This window comes from Parambassis ranga, chromosome 15 (assembly GCF_900634625.1).
Source record: "Parambassis ranga chromosome 15, fParRan2.1, whole genome shotgun sequence".
NCBI classification, from domain to species: Eukaryota; Metazoa; Chordata; class Actinopteri; family Ambassidae; genus Parambassis; species Parambassis ranga.
The window spans coordinates 3,726,176-3,747,207 of record NC_041035.1 but is presented as its reverse complement, the minus strand read 5'-3'; the positions used below and the strand labels follow the sequence as shown (position 1 = coordinate 3,747,207).

The following is a 21,032-nucleotide window of genomic DNA, read 5'->3' as shown; positions in this document are numbered from 1 at the left end:
TGAATGGTCTCTTATTCTGAAAATTTCAACCGGAAATATCGTCATTAATCTACTTCCTGCCGGAAGAATTGTGGGGGTAGAGAAGAGGCGAGCCCTGTGTTCTACCCATGTAAACAGAAATGTCGCAGTCTCCAGATGCTCGCAGCCTGCTGTCTGCCTCATCTCAGCTCAACCTGATGGAAGTGGACTCGGTGAGAGACTCTGTCCCCCTTTGTGCTGTCATTGTGGTGGAGTGAGGGAGAAAGTCATTGTGTTTCCGCAGTGGTCTGTTGTGTCAGTGAGCTACACCATGATAGCTCCAAATTATGAACATGACACTTCTTAGCGGCTGTAGGAAAACAATGTACAAGTTCTGGCAAACGCAACCCGGGTGTTAGGCCCAGTTGCGCATGTCTGATGAGAGTTGCTGCGTAATTAAAATGTCTGTTCCGTCGTATTATGTATTAGGCTAATTGTATTGAGCAAATGAACCAACATACGCCCGTTAATTGAAACCTCTGCTTTGCTACAACCTTTGAATGAACACCTGTATGGTCACGTGATTATGTAGTAACATAGTTTTAATAGCACCACCCGTTTACCAGTTAGACATAAGATATGACACTTACTAGCATTTGAAGTATTTATTCATATATTTCCTACTAATTCCACATTGTAAATGGAAACAATGGAAATAAATACATACAGATTCTATGAGTTTTTTTTATATATCACTACAGTTTTTCAGTTTTTCAAACCACGGTGCTATTACAACAAGCTAAACACTGGCTGCAGGGTATTAGTGTATTAGTTTGATTGCAAATCTCAATAGTTTGATTGCAAAGCAAACCTGAAAAGTTTATCTAAACATCGATTAAAGGTAAAATGTTGAAAGTCATCTCTAGTGATTCTGAGAAAAATGCATGTGTTGTCTTTGTGTGGAAACCAAGGACAGCACTCTCACCAAGTACTTATGTGCATATACTGTATATCATTTTTTACAGACTTGCTTTTTTGCACAGATACATTGCTTTACGACTCTGCTAGTGGGGTAGGTTGCAGCACATAGATACAAAGAATCTCTTAAAAGCATAAGCCAAGATTGCTGTGATTCTGCCATCTAGTGGTTTTACAGTGGCATCACAAAGCATTACAGCACCATTAAAACATCAAACTCTCAACAAATGTTTCTAATGTATCAGAAAATAGAGACATAATCAGAGATGTGTTAGGATGCACATGTCCAAGAGTGTAAAAACACCTTTCTAACCCTTTGTGTTTTACTTCTGACCTCAGATTGACGATAAGGAGTTTGACATTCCCCAAGTGGATACACCTCCCACGCTGGAGAGCATCCTTAGTGAGGTAAAGCACGTGCAATTTTTTGAGGGAAACTACACTGTCTGGAAGGCAGCATGCAATGCAATTTGTTGCCCAGAAACATATATACATCATTTCGCATTGAAGGTGACTCCACAGATGTGCGAGTTAACCGTACCCACAGCACTAATGCCCCTTCATACCATTCAAAGATGCTATAGAGTAAACAATCCTGGATTACTACAAAGGCTTGCCCTGGAATAGGGGCACATATGTGGCTAAAGGGAAACATACCTCCTTTGTAAAGATCTGGGGGCATTTATGCAATTCTTGATTTGAAAGTTTGAGTGGTCATTATAATTACTAATTAAGGATGGGGACATATTGTATATTAACCTATGTATAACTGTATCTTCCAATATTGTTACCACTCCTCTTACCATGATGAGAAATGATCGCTACCCAAGAATGTAGTAACATTTTTGTGCCTCTTATGTTTGTGTATTGATGTGCCTTGTTTTCTGTGTATTTCTGTTCTTTTATGAAAACACAATAAAGACATTTGTAAAAAAAAAAAGATGCTATAGCTCACGGTGTGTGTTTATTTGTTATCCTGTGTTGAAGTTGGAGGATGAGGAGGAGCCATTTGTCTTGGAGGACACCTGCGTATTGAACACAGACAACATGGATGCTCACTCCTGTGACACCTCCTCTCTGGCTAGCTCTGACAGTGGAGACCCAGCACACCTCAAACGGTATGAATGTACACATTGTACACGGTATAAAACTATACTATAACTGCACCTATGTAGTTATTAATAAATGATTTACAATCATTATATTATATATGATATATGAAAACTATGCAAAAAGCAAACTATTTACACCAAATAAAAACATTTTACACAAAAATTTAATTTAATTGACTTCAATAAAAGTAATTGTACTATATTTAAAATTTGAATATATAACTGCATATCTTAATCTTTTTCCATGTATAAATTGAAAATCATTGTGTGTATGTTTGACCTATGTTCTCTGTGTGTGGACAGAAAGAGGAGGACAGTGGACCTGAACGCAACCGTCCATGGATCTGTCCTTAGACACAGCCTGCTGAAGGGCATCTCTGCACAGATCGTCTCTGCTGCTGTAAGGCCATAACACACACCTATACACACATATCTTCTCTTTGTGAACATTCTCTTTGACCTTCCCTAGCCTATTACCCCAGTTTTAACCCACACAACTAAATATGTAATCCTAATCAGTAAAACAAGCACTTTTCCACTGACACAGAGTTCACTTAACCCTGTATAGTCCCAACAGTAGTACAAGTACAGAACAACACAAAGCACAAGATTAGAATAAGATTGTATTCATCCATCCATCCATCCATCTTCCACCGCTTATCCGGGGCCGGGTCGCGGGGGCAGCAGTCTATGATTGTATTATACTCTATGATTGAGTAGATTGTATTCATTGGTAATAAAATATTTGTATCTTTACTCAGGACAAAGTGGATGCTGGATTGCCGACTGCTATTGTGAGTAACCTGACATTTTTGCAAAGATACCAGCTGCTTGCATGTGCTTGTGGATCTGATATTGCCAGATTCCTGATCATTTCTTTTACAACATTATGAGAAGAAATATGCAGAGATGCATGGATCACAGTTGTTTACTAGATAATGCGAGAGAGGGCACAGATGCAGTGAGAAAAATGTGGAGGGGCATATTACAGTGAAAACACAGTGATTTGACCAAATCATCAATACTAATGAAAGCAGATGCAGTGAGCTATATGCAAAAATGTCTGCCTTCATTTTCATTTGTACAATGATTAAAAATACTGTAGATCTGTGTTCGAAGATTTTACACGTCAGTCAAAATAAAAAGCTAAGTCGATCATAGGTTTTTAAAGAACCTTGCTTGTACACAATGCTCACATCAAAACTCTTGAATTTTTAATGATCTTGTGGAAAATAATAACAAGAACGGACTTAAGATCTCCTGTTTATGTGGTGTTTGGTATCTGATTGGGTTGGTTATGGTAAAATGTATTTGTATTTAATGGTGTTTTGTTTTATTTTGTCCATGTTATACCTATTCCTGGATTCTTTGTCATCAGTTCTAAGCTGTGTATTTTCTGTGTTTAGACCGTGTCAGGTGTCATCGCTGTCGGAACGTCTCATGGTCTGGCTCTAGTCTTTGGTGAGTAGCTTATTACAATTTACTTTCAACTTGTTGTATTTCATGTAATGTGGCTTTTGTGTCTCCATGAGTCATGTGAGCAGTTTACTCTGTAGAGCAGTTTGTGGAGGGGTTCAGGTTACTCAAGGCATGTTACACGTAGATTGTCCACCAGAGGGACCACAGAGACCACAGTTAAAATGATACAACCAATGCTGAGGTCTACACCCCTTTGAGGTCTTAGTGTATATAGCTGATAGTGCTCTGATATGAGTCCACTGTGATGTGTAAGGGAGGAAACCCCTTTGCTAATGTACTTATTTAGCTGTGCAGGTATTTGAATTATTTGAGATTGTCCACCCTCTGTGGTCCAGTTCAGTAAAATGACCTCAGTCAGTCTTTGTTATGTGGTCACTGATGGTCCTCATTCGTTTAGTTTTTAATTTAGTTTCTCCGTTTTGGTTCTCCTATATGCACTCAAGGGGCTTCCTGTGACCACTTTCATAAAATTAAATGTGTCTCCGTGTAACTGCATAAATACATTATTATTCAATTTAATTGATTGATGGGGATGTGCAACTGTGAAGGCGCAATTTTGGTGTTAGTAAAAATGACCTAATGTAATCGTTTTTGGTTCTAAAAATAAGAAAAACTCAACAGTGGAGTTCCACCCTGATGCACACACACAGACACACACACTCATTAAGGACATGCATTTTTTTATTCAGTGTATAAACAATGTTTAGCTTTTATTCTTTTAGACCCTATTGAAACAGAGGGAAATTTGGTTAATCAATCGATAAGGTCATTCGACTAATGATTAATGAAATAATCAATAAATTGCATTCCTAATATAAACCAAGCTTATTACACATGTGTTATTAAAAGTATTGTGATCGTCTCATATGGCTTAAATAACAGTATGATCCTTGTGCTTTTGCCTCAATACATGCCAAGATCATTGACATCAATTTTCAGAACTGCTTCACCAGTGTCTGACATGCAGGCACCTACTAAAATATAGTCACCCTCATAGGAAATGCAGGAGCCATCAGCCTTCGCTCTTACAAAATTACTTTCACTTCCATTGTACATAATGTCATACAGATTGTAGTCGCAGTCGTTTCCCCTGTCAAAGATCCCCACAGCAAACCAGTTGGAGTAGAGGCTTCGGTCGTAGGGCACAGAGAACATGACAGCCATGATGTGGCTATAGTCATTCAAGTCAGCGTTAAGAAGGTCATAGGTGAAGACGCCCACTGCTCCGGTCATAGCACCAGTGGTCTTGTTGAACAGAGCGCTGGCAGTAGAACACGGACCCACCATGGGGGGCAAAGGGACCTCACAGCCGCCATGTTCAGTATACACACTGGACAGAGACACGAGATATCAGATTCACAACTCAGTCTGTAGAACCAACTGAAGCAACATGCAAAGACTGTTACATAAAGCAGTTCATACCGGGGGTTGACCAGAGTGTAGGAGCCGGAGTTGTTGTTGATCTCAATGGAGCAGTTACGATGAGGCATTGTGATGAGGTGTGGAAGGTTTACAGGAGAAGAAGCTGGACCTAAATCAGACACAAAAGAGCTTTATTTCAGTGAATTTCAGCAGAGCCTATACGTAAATTAAAGAACTTTTGTAATAAATCTTAGTGTTAATATATACTCATATTTAAGACATGCCAAGTCTATTACAGCAGGGACTCATTGTTGATTTACAAGTATATAGATAGAGTAAAAGAATACATGACTAAACAGGATCTAGAAAAGAGGTTATTCCAACCATGATACGGTTACTTTAAACAACTTAATGGTTTAGGGCCAGAACATATCTCTACCTGCTGCATTGGACCTGAACTAAATAGTATTTTATGCTACAACTACAACAGCATAGTAGCTAAATTTTGGTAACTGCACTTTGACTTTTTCATTTGTTTTCATGATTTGTAAATTGAGTGCTCTTTTCTCTGCCCTTTTTCGTGATTATTTTCTAACCTTTCGAGTCACCTTGAACTGGTCTGGAAATGCTGTGGAATGACAGTCGAAATAGATTTTACAAAGTACACTGTTGTGCCCCAAGTTAAAGCAACCAGGCCCTTGTAGAAACCCTCTTGTGTGGCTTAGTAATTGAGTATCACGCCTGTTAAAAATGTTACCGAAACACACATAACCTCTTAGGACAGTTACTGTCCGTACATTATTATCAACAAAAACAAAACAAAAATAAAGGCATTAGTGGAGAGTGGAGTGGAGAGGCCTTAGTGTCCAGGTCAGAGCTGAATAAGGAAGGACTTACCGTTTTTATGATCTGCCTCAGTCAGAAAGCTGTTTCAGGTGGAAGATTGTTGCTGCAGGTTTCAAACAGAATGTGGTAGAAGGTTAAATTGCACGAGCTGCTCACCCAACGGGTTTTATTGACTCAGGTAATCAGTACCTTCAGGTACCAGGTGACTCCCTCTTTATCTAATGTCCAGTATCAGCCTCCTGCCCTACTCTGTTTGCTACCTTATCACCTTCATAAGATTGGATCAACTTGATTACATCAACATACGCTTTTGTTAAAACATCTGCTTTGTTTGAACCTTTTAAAATGGCTTAAAAGTATTTGTACAGGGTGGGATGGACTCACAGGTCGGCCATGTTTACAGGGTAACACTCCAAAACAGCCCAACAGATCTGAGCCTTAGCCATGATGGTAGTTCTACACATGAGGCTGAGGTTCATAGCATCCAGACCATATTCCATGATGTAACACTTCACTAACATGTTTGTGTGACAAGTTGTTGTTATTATTATCATTATTGTTATTATTGTTAAAAGCTAAACTGTGTATAGAGCGGCTGAATGTGATCAGAGGTGACCAGTGTCTGTTTATATTGCTAACATTATGATGCCTTGGCAGGAAAAGGTATGACCCACCTCTCTCAGATCATGCTCAGTATTGTCCATTTTATTTGTAACCTGACTGGCTATGAAATGTGAAGCTGATGTGCATTTTGGTTCAGCTTAGGTCTTTTGATGCATGTTTTGTGGTTTGAAATGCTCCCCCTCCCCCCGGTCCTTCAGTTGCTTGTGTGTATTACTGTATTTTTCTTGTGTTGCTTATTTGGAGTATGCTGCTATTAAAGGACGAGTGTGTTTAGTGGCATCTGATTTGTCAACTCAGAGCTACTGCAGAGAAATGTGGAGGGGCTTATTACAGTGAAAACACAGTGATTTGATCACATCATTAATACTAACGAAAGCAGAACTATGAATAGTCATTCTGCTCATAGGTCCTGCTTCGTCTTACACACTGGTCCTTCAAATTTTATTTTTTTTTGAGGTTTACCCCATTCTTTTCATTAAATATAAAAATAAAGAGAATAGGGTAAAATGGTTTTCTGTTTTATTATTTTATCTCATTGCTCTTTTTTTCTTGCATTTCTTTCCCCTATTTGCTTAATGTAATTTCACATCACCTGATTAGAATTGATTAAATCAGAAACTGAATGCCTCGTTCTCCATTCCAGATACTAACCAGGCACTGCGACTCTGTCTGGGAACCAAGACAACTGGAGCAGAGTTTGGAGCCGTCTCTGCCCTCAGCATCAACCATGACTGCTCACGCCTTCTCTGCGGGTTTGCCAAAGGACAGGTACATAATCACAGTCTGCTTGACTGGATATAGATTAGAGTTTTGTAATGTCCCAAAAGGTGGAGCCTATTAAAGGACCAGGGTAGTAATAATGTATGGCAGCACTGAAGTCAATGAATTGTGTTTCTCCATCTGTTTGTCTGTTTGTATAACATTAGATTACAATGTGGGATCTAGCCAATGGGAAGCTACTACGAACAATCACTGATGCTCACCCCCCAGGGACAGCCATACTGCATGTCAAGGTACACACATGCACATATTATTGGTCTCTCTACAGTTGTGAGGACATGTATCCTAAACATTAACATAGCTAATTGTGAATGTAACCAACCACCAATTGGCCTATGTTCACAACCATTACCAAAAAAACAACAACAAATGTATTTGCCTGGTCACACACTTAGTAATGGTTGTTGTTACATACGTTATTATTATTTATATTATTATATATTAATATTTTCCTCGATTTGTGTCTGTAGTTCACAGATGACCCAACTCTTGCAGTGTGCAATGACAGCGGCGGGTCTGTGTTTGAGCTGGCTTTCAGGTAAAAAGTCAAAATGATTGAAATCATTTGCTTCAAATGCTTCAAATGAGTACGGTTTCTCATTCCAATTTGACTTTTGATTATGAGAGTCGTGTATATATCAACCAATCAATCATTATTTACATTGTACCTTTCATCCTTTCATACAGTAAACTTTGTAACACAAAATGCTTTTCAGAGATTGAGGGGACTGATGTAAGCAAATAAGAAATATCAAGAACATTAAGGCCTTTATGAAAAAGTAAAAGGATCCCTGCAGTTTCATGCATAGCATGTGTGTTTTTTTTTTTGTTTCCAGGAGAGTGATGGGGATGCGTTCGTGCGACTCCCGCTGTCTCTTCAGTGGCTCTAAAGGTGAAGTCTGCTGTATCGAACCTTTGCGCTCTCCTCCGGACTTACGAGACCATCCCATCACACAGTACTCTCTGCTGGCTATGGCCTCCCTCACAAAGGTACACTTCAAACATCCATTCACAGTGTAGACTCCCGTCATGGAGCTCTGTGTAAGGGGGTTGTGGTATGTCTGACTTTTGCTCTCCTCTCATCAGATCCTTGTCATTGGACTAAAACCTTCCTTGAAAGTCTGGATGACCTTTCCCTACAGCAAGGTCTGAATTTTTGTCTGTTTGTCATCTTTTTAAGAAATAAATGTTGCTTCAGATCCAGTGATAGTTTGAGAGTGTTGATGGACCTTTATTCTAAGCTGACAATAGAATGACGTTTTAAATCCACACTAACAAAGTTACAATTCAAAACTGTGACCAGTGATGTCATGCCACAAATTCTATTTAGCATCTATCTAAGCATTTCTCCAGATATGGTGTACTTGCATGTTTTGCTAATTAGTTGTAAAAGAACAAAAAAATTAACTCATTATACACAATTTTTATTGCCTGGAGCTGTATAAGTTCAATGATTTTTCCTTCTTTTTACTTAATGTTGCTACAGTAAATGCTAGGAGGACAGGGTAGAGTGTCTAGCCAGCATTGTGATCACAGTTATATGACACTGCAGTACTACATGGTTTAACTAACAGATGATTTTCTTCTTTTGACAGTCTGATCCGTCCAGTGTTCCTCAGCTGGCCTGGCAGTTTGTTCCTGTTCAGAAGATGGTCAATCCTATCTTGGCTTTTTGCAAAGGAGATACAGTCCACTTTCTCCTGGTACTCGCCTACCTCCTACTGTCAGATTAGTTAATTGTAGACTCCCATTAAAAATGCACTTAGTACAATGTAATCTTTCCTAGATGCTGCTTTTGTAATTTTGCGAACAGTGTTGATGTTTTCTCTTCTGCACTGCTATTTGTTCAGGTAAAGAAAGAAGAGACAAAAGAGGGGACGATTCATGTCATCAAGCAAAGACAGCTCCAACTCAGCTGTGATATTATTAGCCTAAATGTAAGTACTTAACTCAGGGCATTAGGCTACCTACTAGAGGGCTGTTTTCTTACCCACTCAAAACAAACCAGCAAACCACAAAGAACTTTTTTTCCACTGTAAACACATGCCACACTTACCATTGGCCAGCCTAAGCTGCAGTGTTTCCTTTCCTTTCATTGAGTGTACAGATGTTAGCTGCTGTGATAGCTCTTGTTCCTCCTTAGCGCTTCGATCCATATCTGCTTTTGAGTTAACAATCACCTCAAATGTTTGCGCCATTGAATGTTTATATTTGGATACATTAACACAATCTGTCATAAACCAAGTTAACATGACTGCATCAACTGGATTTGGTGTCCGTGTAAATTAGCCCCTAAGACAACCCATCTTATTCAGTGACAAAACAGCTTTCAAAGGCACCATATCTCTCGTTTCCTTATTGTTTACACCCGATAGTGCTACTAGGACACCTTCATAACTGATGCTATTTGTAGGTTTGTGTGGACAGCTGCATGACTTGTTCTTCATCTTTTGTCTCTGCAGTGGATTAACAGTCGCACACTGGTTCTGGTCGACAGCCATGAAAAGCTGCAGGTCGTGGACCGGCCCAGTCAAGAGGTTTTGGAGACTCTGGACTTGGAGCAGGTGCAACTGGTCTATAACAGCCGACATTTCAAATCGCTGGCCACTGGAGGGAATGTCTCCCAGGCTCTGGTGAGGGGTTAGCTGGTGGGGGACAGGATCAGAGGTCAAACTGGACATCAAGTTTGGGAATATTTAATATAAATTATTACAGGTTAATAATTATTATTGGCTGATATTCAATACATAAAAGCAGAGTGGGGTGAGATGATAGCTTACAGATCCTTTTTTAACCTTTAAGGAAGCAACTAGACAAGATGGAGGTGGATAACAGTAGAGAAGCAATCATAGGAGACAGAAAAGAAATGGCAGACAAATTATAGAAAGTTGGTATATGAGGCTTAATGCACCTTATAAATACTGGTAGGTCTTTGAATGTGTGTCTATAATAGTGTGTCTGTGTTCCAGGCTTTAGTAGGAGAAAAGGCTTGTTACCAGTCAGTCTCCAGCTATGCAGGACAGATTGTCTTTTTGGGCACCAAGGTAAAGTCTTCTGTTTATGTCTGTATAAATAATGTAGCATCAGAACCAAACTAGCTTTTGGCAAGCACTCTTCTACAATGAAGTACCACGTGCTAGTGTCTCATTTGTGTGTGCTGTCTCGTTCTGTAACAATATGATCTTATCTTGCAGTCAGCTCACATCATGACTCTAAGGAACTGGAGAGAGGTACATATGATATTTCAAAAATGTTAGTTTGATACTGTAGTTTTACACAAATCACTGACAAAAAAAGCAGCTAAACGGATAGCTGTCATACATTTTCTTCTTATTTCCATTTACCACATTTTAATATTTGCGTTCTTTGTCTGTGTCCAGCGTATAGACTGCTTGCTGAAGCAGGAACATTTTGTTGAGGCTCTCTCTCTGGCCTGGTCCTTCCACGAGGGAACTGCTAAGGCTGTGGTTGGTAGGTATAATTAAGAAACAAAAAAACGTACATATACGACATAATTTGAGATTTAAACGAACTTGTTTGACAGTAGTGTTTGATGTGCTGGTTATAGGTCTGTATGGAGAGCCGCTAAAAAGGAAGGGAGTAGTCAGTGACAAGGTAAGAGCAGTTGTGTTAAAGTTCTCTGACATCATTATTTTCATTTTTAACCTGGACCACTGTCTGTGTGTACACAGATGGTAGAGATCCTTTTCCAGTTTGCAGAGCATGCTTTGAAAAAGTGTCCAGAACAAGGCAAGATCCAAGTGATGGAGCAACATTTCCAGGTAAACAAGAGGCACACCACAGGGTCCAGTTGGCCACAGCGTCAGCATAGTAGCATAGCAGAGACACAAGGTATAATAGTGAGGTTTCTTGGATGCTAAATCATCAAAACTGACCTAAGGTAATTTTCGTTGGTCCTTGATACAGACACTGCTACATGAGCATCATCTAAACAATTAAAACAGTGTATTATATAAGTGGATAACCAGCCTTTCTCTCTGTGGATTGTTCAGGATATAGTTCCAGTCCTGGTGGATTACTGCCTACTACTACAGAGGGCGTGAGTATAGATATCTTTGTACATTTAAGAACAACCTTTAGTGATGTACTCTTTGTTATGTCTGACCATTATTCAGCCTCCAGCATCAGTATTCAGTATCCTTATAATATTTGTTGATTAAGACATAGAAACTAGCAATAAGCAAGAACATATTGTTAATATGATGCATAGCAGAAAGGGCGGTGTAAACATGGAACTGGAAACACACACAAAAGCTGTGTTCATTGTTAGTTATATTTGCTTTCCACAAGGCAGAATAGTGACCGGTGCTGTATTTGCTGCTTAACAGATCAGTGTACATAATCAAGAGAGAGAGAGAGAGAGAGAGAGAGAGACGCACAGACATCATACATTGCAAAGGACAATCATGACAGGTTGTTGATGTTGTCAAGCAAGCTGAAAGACTAACTACTGTGTTTATATCATAGCTGATGTATGTATCATGAGTTAATTATGCTTGTTAAACAAAGATGAACAACAGATGCTGGTGCAGGCTGTAAGCACTAGTTTGGTCAGGGAGACCTGCAGAGAGAGAGGGAGAGAGAAAGAAATCCATGAGGAAGACAGCAACCGCAGCTAGTGACAAGGCTTGAGGTTTGAGGCTGATGAGAATAGAGGAGGGGTAAGGGGGTAAGAGGGGTTGAGAGGGAACTGCTCAGTGGATCATGTTTGTGTCCCACGACAGTGTAGGCCTATAGCAGCATGGCTATGGTAAAGGCTAAGAGTGTGGCGGCCCTGTTCTACCTGTGGCTGTAGCCATATCAACAAGGTCCACTGGCCCTACAAACTATACTATAGACTAGTTATACACCGTGTTAAACAAGTATTTTCAGGAAGTCATATATTTAATTTGTTATTTATTTGTTCTCTTATTTTTCTGTTATTTGTGTCACCCACAGTGACTTGCTGTTCAACCAGCTGTGCACCCGGTTATCAGAGAACACGGTTGCTAAGGGGGTCTTTCTGGAGTCACTGGAGTCATACATTGTTGCTGACCGCCTCGGTCATCTCACCCCACCCATCATGAAGGACCTCCTGGCTCATTACCACAGCAATGGTATGATGGACAGCTTGGAGAGATGCATTGTCCATCTAGATGTCACCAGTCTGGACATACAACAGGTATTGTTGTAATAATATATATTTTATATTTTATTTTTTTTCTGCTAGCATGAGTCAGCTAAAAACTCGATTTGACTGATTTGATTTTTGCTAAAGGTCTTTTGTATGTGTGTGTTTGTGTGAAGGTGGTTCAAGTGTGTTGGGAGAACCAGCTCTATGATGCAATGATCTACGTTTTCAACAGTGGCATGAATGATTACATAACTCCAATGGAGGTGAGTTCTCCACCAAAAAGGTAGTTTTATCTGGCTGGGCTATCTTTAAAAAGCACTTTGTCACAAATATTGTATGACAAGTACTATATATCTAAAGATTGTTTGGTTGGTTGATTTAATCATATATATTTCAGAAACTTTTTGCTGTGATTGGCCCTACAATTCGAGAAGGGAGGAGCCTGACAGGTAACGCTGGAAAACAACAGCCACAATAAAGCACAAATGACTTGTTATACTGTAAACATTTTGATAGTAAAGAACAGTTCAGAAGCACAAGTCTTTTTCTCTTTGGTCAGATGAGGACGTGGTGATGGGAAACAAACTTCTGGTGTACATAAGGTAAACCCACACAGATATCAGTGTATTGCATGTATATTTGAACAGTACCTTCATTGTATTGTAATGAAACACTATTATAGAGCATGGACCATTTTCTGAACTGTTTGTACATCTGTAAAAGTGATGTTGTGTGTCTGTTTTTCTCTGTGTGTGTGTGTGTGTGTGCATATGTAGCTGCTGCCTTGCAGGAAGAGCATATCCACTAGGAGACATCCCTGAGGACCTGGTGGTTCAAGTCAAGAACCAGGTATGTACACTAGTGTTAATGTGACAAACACCACACCGCAGGATGTGTGTGTCCCTCCTGTGCTAATGTGTGTGTCTGTGTGTTAGGTGTTTGAGTTCCTGATCCGTCTCCATTCAGCTGACATGCCAGAGGAGGAGGAAGTGTTTCCATTTATTCACACTCTACTGCACTTTGACACTCGGGAGTTTCTTAACGTCCTTGCCATGGTGAGATGAGATTTATTTATTATTCTTGTCATGCTGATAACTAATTAATTCATATTTCTTTCTCTCTCCCTTCAGTGTTCACTAAAAAGGGATAGAAATCATATACAGGATGTTATGTTATGTTATATGCTTGTCATTTAAATCTCAGTTTTGTAGCTCAATCAGTATTAGTTTTGGCCACAAACTTGCATGTCAGGGAATTGCCTCTCATATGGCACTAACACTGCTGATTCTTTAGTCTCATGGTTATCAGTGAAAAATGGCACACTTAAAGGTACAGTTGTGTGAGAGGATAGAGTTAACAGAAGTTGAAGAACCGATGCAATCTACAGTGTTCACAGACTTTCAATCAGCCTGTCAGTGTGTTTACATGTGTATGAATGTCCTCAATTTGATCAGGGTTTTACAGTGTCCTGGTTATGTTCTGCATATGTAAACATTTTGGTTTCAGCAACCTGGATCAGATTGTATCTCAGTTACAGTAAACCTAGATAATCTACTTGAAAGGCTTGAAAAGAAACCAGGATCCTGGCACCTGTGAACACCTGATGCAGGTTTCTGAACATTCTCTGCTGGTAGAGAACAGCTTCATAAGGATGAACTGTTATTACTCATGTTGCTACTGTGTATGTCCTGCAAGCTACAATCTCTGTCATCTCTCGATTTCTGGGCCATGTAAAATCTGGTTCTTCTTCATTCAAGACATTTGAAGACTTCAAGAATGACAAGCAGGCCCTGGAGTACCAGCAGAGGATAGTGGACATCTTACTTCAGGTAGAATAACTTAGCATGACATTTTGAAACAAGTTTTAAATGTATAATATTTATCTGTCTATATTATTCTATCTATTCTTCATTAATTTCATATATATATAGTATAAATAAAAACCTGTTAATGTGTAATGTACAAAGAGCATGGAGGGCTCTCTGAGGACCAATGTTCTCTCAGCTGTTGATCTCCATCATTCTAAATCAGACTGCCACTACCCACCAAAGGCAGCAACCATGCTCATCTGATGTTTGAATGGATATTAACTTGTTATATCATTCTTCATCCAGCTGTATTTTTGCCTTTATCATTGATATGTGTTTCTTGTTACCTAGGTGATGGTGGACAACCCAGACTTTACTCCCTCCCAGGTGGGCGGCCTCTTTACCTTTTTGGCCCGCCAGTTAGCCAAGCCAGATAACACGCTCTTTGTGAACAGGAACCTCTTTGATCAGGTAACCAAACAATTTCATAAAGATGTGTTCAAATCCTAAGTGATCATTTGTGCTTTTGCCACTGTTTAAATGATCTTTGCTCTTACAATTATTTCAGGTGTTGGAGTTCCTGTGTTGCCCTGACGATGATTCCCGACACACAGAAAGACAGCAGGTAGACAACTATTTCTGAAAACACTTTTCTGCACAGACTGATTTTCATGTTGTCATGATTGTCATGTTACAGAAATCTGATACAGCTATATGAACACAACTGATATCATTGAGTGCACTGAATTTTCCAGAGAATATGGAATATTTATATTTTTGAAATGTACTGCAACTTGACACTTAATAGTGTTCATTATTCTACTTCAAATGTGTGACCTAGGTTCTGCTGGAGCTGCTACAGGTCGGGGGCGCAGTCCAGTTTAACGAAGAAAGGTTGTTGGCTTTGGCAGAAAAGGCCAAGTTGTGAGTAGATGATTAAAAAAATATGGACATGAAGTCGTAAGTTACTGTTATTCATCCAATAATGTTACAACAGTTTACATGTCTTCCTGTCTGTCCCTCCAGTTATCAGATCTGTGAATTTCTTTATGAGAAGAAACATCTTTATGACAAGATCATTGACTGTTACCTAAAAGACCCCCTCAGAGAGGTACATACTGCATCTGTGTTGGTTTACATTGAAGGCTTTAAGTAAAACTACTGAGCAGGCGGTAACAAGCTGTTGACTAATTAGAGCATTTTGAATGTCAGTGGGAGATCTTCAACTACATCCACAATCTGCTGTCCATGCCGGGCTACAGTCCTGAAGAGAAACTCACAGTGAAGAACAAAACGCTGCAGCACATACAGGTCAGTACAGATGCTGATACACACATTCGCTCCTTCCTGGTGCAGGTCCATCATGGTGGCACCTTAAAACCCAGACTAGGTGGCTGTTATTAATAGCTTCACAAACGGTTACAGTGTTACAGTTTTTACTTAGTATTGATTAGATGATGAAGAAGAATGCATTTTTACATCAACCCTCCTACAGGAGCTGGTGACCCTTGACCCCAGCAAATCAGCTGACCTTGTGGTGTTTCATTTATCAGAAGAGGTGCAGCAGATCATCTCTGTTCTTCAGGTACAGTTATAGAAAACAATGTTGAACTGCAGTAGTCGTTCTGACACTAAGCAGGAGCAAAGAAGCCAAATGAGAAATGAGAAAAAACCAAATCTCCATCACGCGTTCTGTGTCACATGTGTCTGCTCTCTCCACATCTCTGCAGGCTGACCAGCTACTTTTCATGTTCCTCAGCTGCCTGTTGGAGCCACGGTACTGGGTGCTCTCTCTGTCTAATCCCTGGTAATTGCCCTGTGGTCTGTCTCATCTCATTTTCTTATTATTATATTATTCAGGGAAAGCCTCCCTCCAGAGTTCACCCTGCCTCTGGAACGAGACCTCCACGAGCTTCTGCTGGACTTACTGTGCCGTTTCGACCCCCCGAAGCTCCTGAACTTCCTCCACACCTCCCAGCACTACAGACTGGAGGAAGCCATACAAGTACTTTCCTTTATACTTCTTATGACACAGTGACTTAAACAATTCTTTTTATCTTATATTTTCAAGTGATGTATGAGTTTTTGTAACATTCCATCTTTTTGTGTCCAGATAACAAAGAAATACCACTGTAATGAGGCTACAGCCCATCTGCTGGAGAGGAAGGGAGATGTTCAAGGGGCGTTTGCTGTCTTGCTAGAGGTTCTTAATTATAATTTACCAGAATGATGAATGCATATGTGATATAAGTAGAACCAGCACATGCAGCAACTAAATGTATTGACCACTGTTTAATGTAGCTGTTAGAGTAAAAGAAAGCTTTTATTTCCTGTCTGCAGGCTCTGAAGGAAAAGCTGTCTCTCCTCACTGCTGATGGAGGAGATGAAGGACTAGCTGGAAGACAGGACGAGGAGGAGAGAGACAATGAGTCAACACTGACCCAAGTAAAACATTCACTAAATGAAATAATTGCCTTTTGTCATCGAAACTGTCAAAACCTCGACCAGCAGCAAAGAGAGGTAGGCTGTGTGTGGGTGTGTTTAGTAGTGGGGGATTCTCTTCACACCTCATTCACTGATTCTTTACCTCACAGGCTCTGTGGTTTCCACTGCTGAACACCATGATGGCATTTCAGAAACAGGTGGTGGGGCTCAATGACAGATACTCCTCTGAGGGTAAACACACACCAATGAAATCCTGTCTGTTTTTTATCTAATCATATTAAATGTTAATTAAACATGTGTGTGGATTTCTTAGTGCTCAAAGAGCTGACGATGAAGGTCCTCAACTGTATGAGCAGCTTTATTCCTCTGCCTGCCGTCATTCAACAAATACTGCAGGTAGGTTTGTGTAGTCTCACTTTAAATTCATTCTTTGATTACTGAAAGACTCACATCTCTAAAACTTTTTGTTAGTGTTTTTGGCCACAATGGAAACGTTTCCATTACATTCTAATAGTCAAAGGCCGTAGTTTGTAGTATTTCGCCTTGTGATCCTAACTGCCTGCTTGTGTCTGTCAGGACCCTGTGTATGGGAAAGGAAAGCTGGCAGAGATTCAGTGCCTCATCCTGGGAATGCTGGACACTTTTAACTATGAACAGGTAAAGCAATGCTTGTGTGTAAATATAAATTACAATGAGGATATTATTACAGCTGCCATTTTTCAAATACCTTTAACCCTCTTTAGTTATTTGTTGTCTGTATTGTGTGTTATTCTGTATGAGGGATATATAACTGCAATACAATTTCTAGTTGTTATTTGTATTAGATAGTGAAGGACAGCAATTTTAGACTCACAGAAAACATTTTTTCCAGACTTTACTTGAAACCACTACCAGTCTGTTGAACCATGACCTCCACTGGTCTCTGGCACACCTGCGTGCGGCTGTCACAAAGGGCCTCCACCCACGACAAGACTGCTGTAACATCTGCCTACAACACTACAAGAGGAGGCAGGATTCAGCTGAGGAGATCATAGTGTTCAGGTAATACATGCTAGAGGCGTCCAGCTGACTTCTGAACATCATAAAGTGACGAATAGCTTTTGTTTTCATGGGAACATAATAATAATGTATCCTTAAGAGAGACTCTGTATGCAAGGGACTTAAAGGTAGGGTAGGAGATTTCCTTCTGATGCACTTTTTGTTAAATTAGTGTAACTTCTCTTTACAATCCGATAGCAACCAATTAGTTCAGCAGTTTCGCTTTAAAACGAAGAATATTAATCATCTGTGGAAGCTATAAAACACTAAGAACATCAGCCAATCCTACAAGGCACCCCTGCGCATAGAGTTGGCTGGTTGTCACTCACTTCCTGCTCTGCGTGCATCAGAGAGGTACGTGCATGATGGCCGAAGTCACAGACTGGTTGGGAGGCGTGGCTTCGGGGTGAGCTCCGAGAGAAAGGGGCGTGTGTTTACTTTCAAAATCTGGCTGACTCTCCCTGAGTTTTCAAAATCTCCTACCCTACCTTTAAAACGATTGATTGATGGCACCAGACGTTTGCCATGCTTTTAACATTACTAATGCTGCAAGAAATCAGGTAGAAATGTCCACGTAGTAATGTAAAAATGTGTGTGTCTTTCCAGCTGTGGCCATCTGTACCACTTACAATGCCTGCAGCAGAAGGACTGTAGATGGGGCTCTAATTCAGAGCCTCAGCAGAGGTGGAGGTGTTACAAGTGTTCCTCCAGCCATGGAGGAAGGGGCGGGCCTTCCACAGAACTAAAGAGTGGCCGCACCACATCACTGGCACAGGTGTGTATGCCTGTACTTAAAAAGAAACAACACCCACACACACAGTGACAGACTTCTGGGGACCTAAATTCTAGACCAAGGTCCCAGTCATAACATTTCAGTACAAAGTGTTTAATACTTACCTGTAGAAATGTGTACAGTGAGGGCCCTCTACAGGTTTAAACCAGGCTACTGCAGCTAAATTGTCCTTTTGACTCACTTTCTGCCTTAACAAACATTAGGTATTAGCTCTGAGGAGATGTTCTGAGTCCCTGTGAGAGGCCCCGACCGTCACCATATTGCCAATGACATATTCCAATATACAGGCAAAAAAAGTGGAGCTATCAGTCTACACCGGGCTGTGATTCAAAGCAGTTGTACCCATGGGAAATCTTAGTGTAGTCTTAGTGTGAGTTAAATAAAAAATCACAGTGGAGTCTGATCACCACACTATTCTAATAACTTCACCTCAGAGGTATCGATCCTCGCTTTGCTTTGACAGGGAGACAGTGCTCACTGATGACACGACAGCAGATTCTTTTCATGCCAGGTGTTCTTTTAACACTGTCTCACTTTTATTAGAGAATGTTATAGCAGACCTGACAAACCCTGTCCCTCTCTCTGTGCCTCAGACTCATGTTACATCAGTGCATCATGACATGGGAGCAGTGGCTAACAGGAAGAAGGTAAGAAGTACCAGATCCCAGAATGCATGTTTGCCATTAACACCATGTGTAAGAAACTACAGGTCTGTCCACTTCCTGACTCTTTGTTGTGGCCCAGGTGTTTGTAGAGGCCACGCTGGACCTTCAGCAGGAGCAGTCTTGGGATCAGATACGCTCTTTATACCGAGGACCATCCAGGGTAATAAAATAAATATTTCACTCATTATAAAATGTTTTATGCTGCTTTCACTGGTAATCTGGTGATACCCACCTGATCCTGGATGACTGAGGCTTGTGAAGGTTATTTTATTAGTAGACTTGACTTTTTCAGTGCCAATCGATCAGACAGCACCTCTGAAGTTTTTTTTTCCTGCACAAAGGTGTTGATGTAATATTTTGTGTCTGATGTTCTTCCATCTCTCTTTCTTTTAGTTGTCCATCCTCTCAGAACTGTCACACTGCCACAGCAATGAGAAGGCGGGGTTTCTGATGCCAGCACAGGCAGGATCAGAGAGTTTCCTCCTTAAACTCTCTCCTCCACCTCTATTGGAAGAGTAGCACCATGACGCTGTACTACATCAGTGTGAATACTGGGTGTCCTCTGCTTTTTTTTTTGTACCCCTGATACTGTACAGAAAATTGTTTGTTTATAAATTGAAATGAGGTGTAAGGCGCCTTTACCTTTGTTTTTTTTTAGTACACTAATATGAAGCACTGATCATAACTCCTTAAATTTACAGAAATGGATCAGGGACACTGTAAAAAATTAGTGAAATTTATGGATTCTAACAAAAAAGTTCTTAATGTAAGGTTAGAAAAAAAATCATTATGAAAAAAAGTTGTTTACAGTGTCCCTAATCGTCCTCTGTATTTTTGATGAAAAATTTAAATTTGTGGTGATTCTCTAAGATTTTCATACACTCAAATCCATTAAAATGAAAACAATGACTTGATCTTATTTGTGTGAGCAAAGTCTGTTTAAACATGGAGCTCTACTGTCAAAAACTGTCCGCACCAAATTACCTTTAGCTACCTGTCACCAAATACATCATGCTAACCTGGAAAAGAATCAACGTTACGTTACATGACTTGTCACACTTGTGAAGAGTTGTCTTAAAGCAGTTTGTGTTTCTGTATTGTGTACATGGTTTAAATAAGTTGAGCTTTGGATTCAGACTGATGTGAGTGCATATTTTTCCATTTATTTTTAACACTTATGTTCAGCTCACTTTGCTCTGGGCTCTGTGGTGATCTTGGTAAATTTCTGTATAGAAGATTGAAGCAAGGCGTCTGGACTTGTAGAGTTTTCTTGAAGACGTTTCGCTGCTCATCCAAGCAGCTTCATCAGTTCTAACTGTTTGGTGGGGAAAATGGTTTATATGTGGTGTACAATGCAGTGCTTCCATCCATTCCCAGGAAGTTTGCACATACTCACAGTAAGAACAAAGGGCTGTCAACCAGTCCCCCTCCGGCAGTTTCATAGTTGTTAGACACACCTGGCCCAGTCAGCCAGAACTTCACAGGTAAGTATGGAAACATTTAGTGCTAAGTTTTACCCAGACCCACCCACTGGGGTCTGCCACCACATATAAACCATGTTTCCCCACCAAACAGTTAGAACTGATGAAGCTGCTTGGATGAGCAGCGAAACGTCTTCAAGAAAACTCTACAAGTCCAGACGCCTTGCTTCAATCTTCTCTACGTATGATGACCTGGATAACTGAGAATCTTCATCAACATTCTGTATACGCTCAACATCCAGAAAAAAAAATGAACTGAGGTGAGCAGCTGCAAAACATACAAAACACAAAACAGTATGATTTTTTAGTGATGAAAAAACTAGAAACATGGTGAAATATCCAGAATATTATGAAGGAGAATCCACATGTACTACTATGACCTTTGACCCTTGTTTGGGTGGTTCTCCTTATCTCTGGTACATAAAAACATGCTCTCAGCTGTCCTCCTCTGCATGTGGACACAAGGGGGCAGCAGAGTCCTTGACTTCTGTTTACAGGATTTTTAATTAATATAATCTCAGATTACCTG

At 40.2% G+C, this 21,032-nt stretch overlaps 2 protein-coding genes across 3 annotated transcripts; one reads left to right on the top strand and one right to left on the bottom strand.

Moving 5' to 3' along the window:
- The first annotated feature begins 60 nt into the window (after nt 1–60).
- On the top strand, nt 61–20,159 carry vps8 (VPS8 subunit of CORVET complex). 2 transcript variants are annotated; one of them, XM_028423537.1, is made up of 45 exons: nt 61–191; nt 1,276–1,344; nt 1,924–2,054; nt 2,352–2,448; nt 2,810–2,842; nt 3,455–3,509; nt 7,003–7,127; nt 7,286–7,372; nt 7,610–7,677; nt 7,976–8,129; nt 8,226–8,285; nt 8,735–8,842; nt 8,990–9,076; nt 9,602–9,703; nt 10,109–10,183; nt 10,334–10,369; nt 10,520–10,610; nt 10,708–10,754; nt 10,832–10,921; nt 11,153–11,199; nt 12,099–12,321; nt 12,447–12,536; nt 12,671–12,722; nt 12,833–12,875; nt 13,050–13,122; nt 13,209–13,328; nt 14,031–14,102; nt 14,433–14,552; nt 14,650–14,706; nt 14,923–15,005; nt 15,108–15,192; nt 15,294–15,392; nt 15,577–15,666; nt 15,812–15,858; nt 15,942–16,086; nt 16,195–16,284; nt 16,422–16,601; nt 16,676–16,757; nt 16,840–16,922; nt 17,103–17,183; nt 17,398–17,567; nt 18,171–18,339; nt 18,951–19,004; nt 19,102–19,182; nt 19,416–20,159. In XM_028423537.1, the coding sequence occupies exons 1-45, from the start codon at nt 120–122 to the stop codon at nt 19,539–19,541; spliced, it is 4,149 nt and encodes a 1,382-aa protein (XP_028279338.1). In that variant the 5' UTR covers nt 61–119; the 3' UTR covers nt 19,542–20,159. The 2 variants fall into 2 exon arrangements, with proteins under 2 accessions (XP_028279338.1, XP_028279337.1); XM_028423536.1 differs by having other exon boundaries at nt 9,602–9,772.
- LOC114447326 (DELTA-sagatoxin-Srs1a-like) lies at nt 4,191–5,933 on the bottom strand. Its single transcript, XM_028423538.1, has 3 exons — nt 5,787–5,933; nt 4,950–5,058; nt 4,191–4,857 (listed from the first exon to the last, which is right to left on the bottom strand). The coding sequence occupies exons 2-3, from the start codon at nt 5,015–5,017 to the stop codon at nt 4,431–4,433; spliced, it is 495 nt and encodes a 164-aa protein (XP_028279339.1). The 5' UTR covers nt 5,018–5,058; nt 5,787–5,933; the 3' UTR covers nt 4,191–4,430.
- Nucleotides 20,160–21,032: the final 873 nt, after the last annotated feature.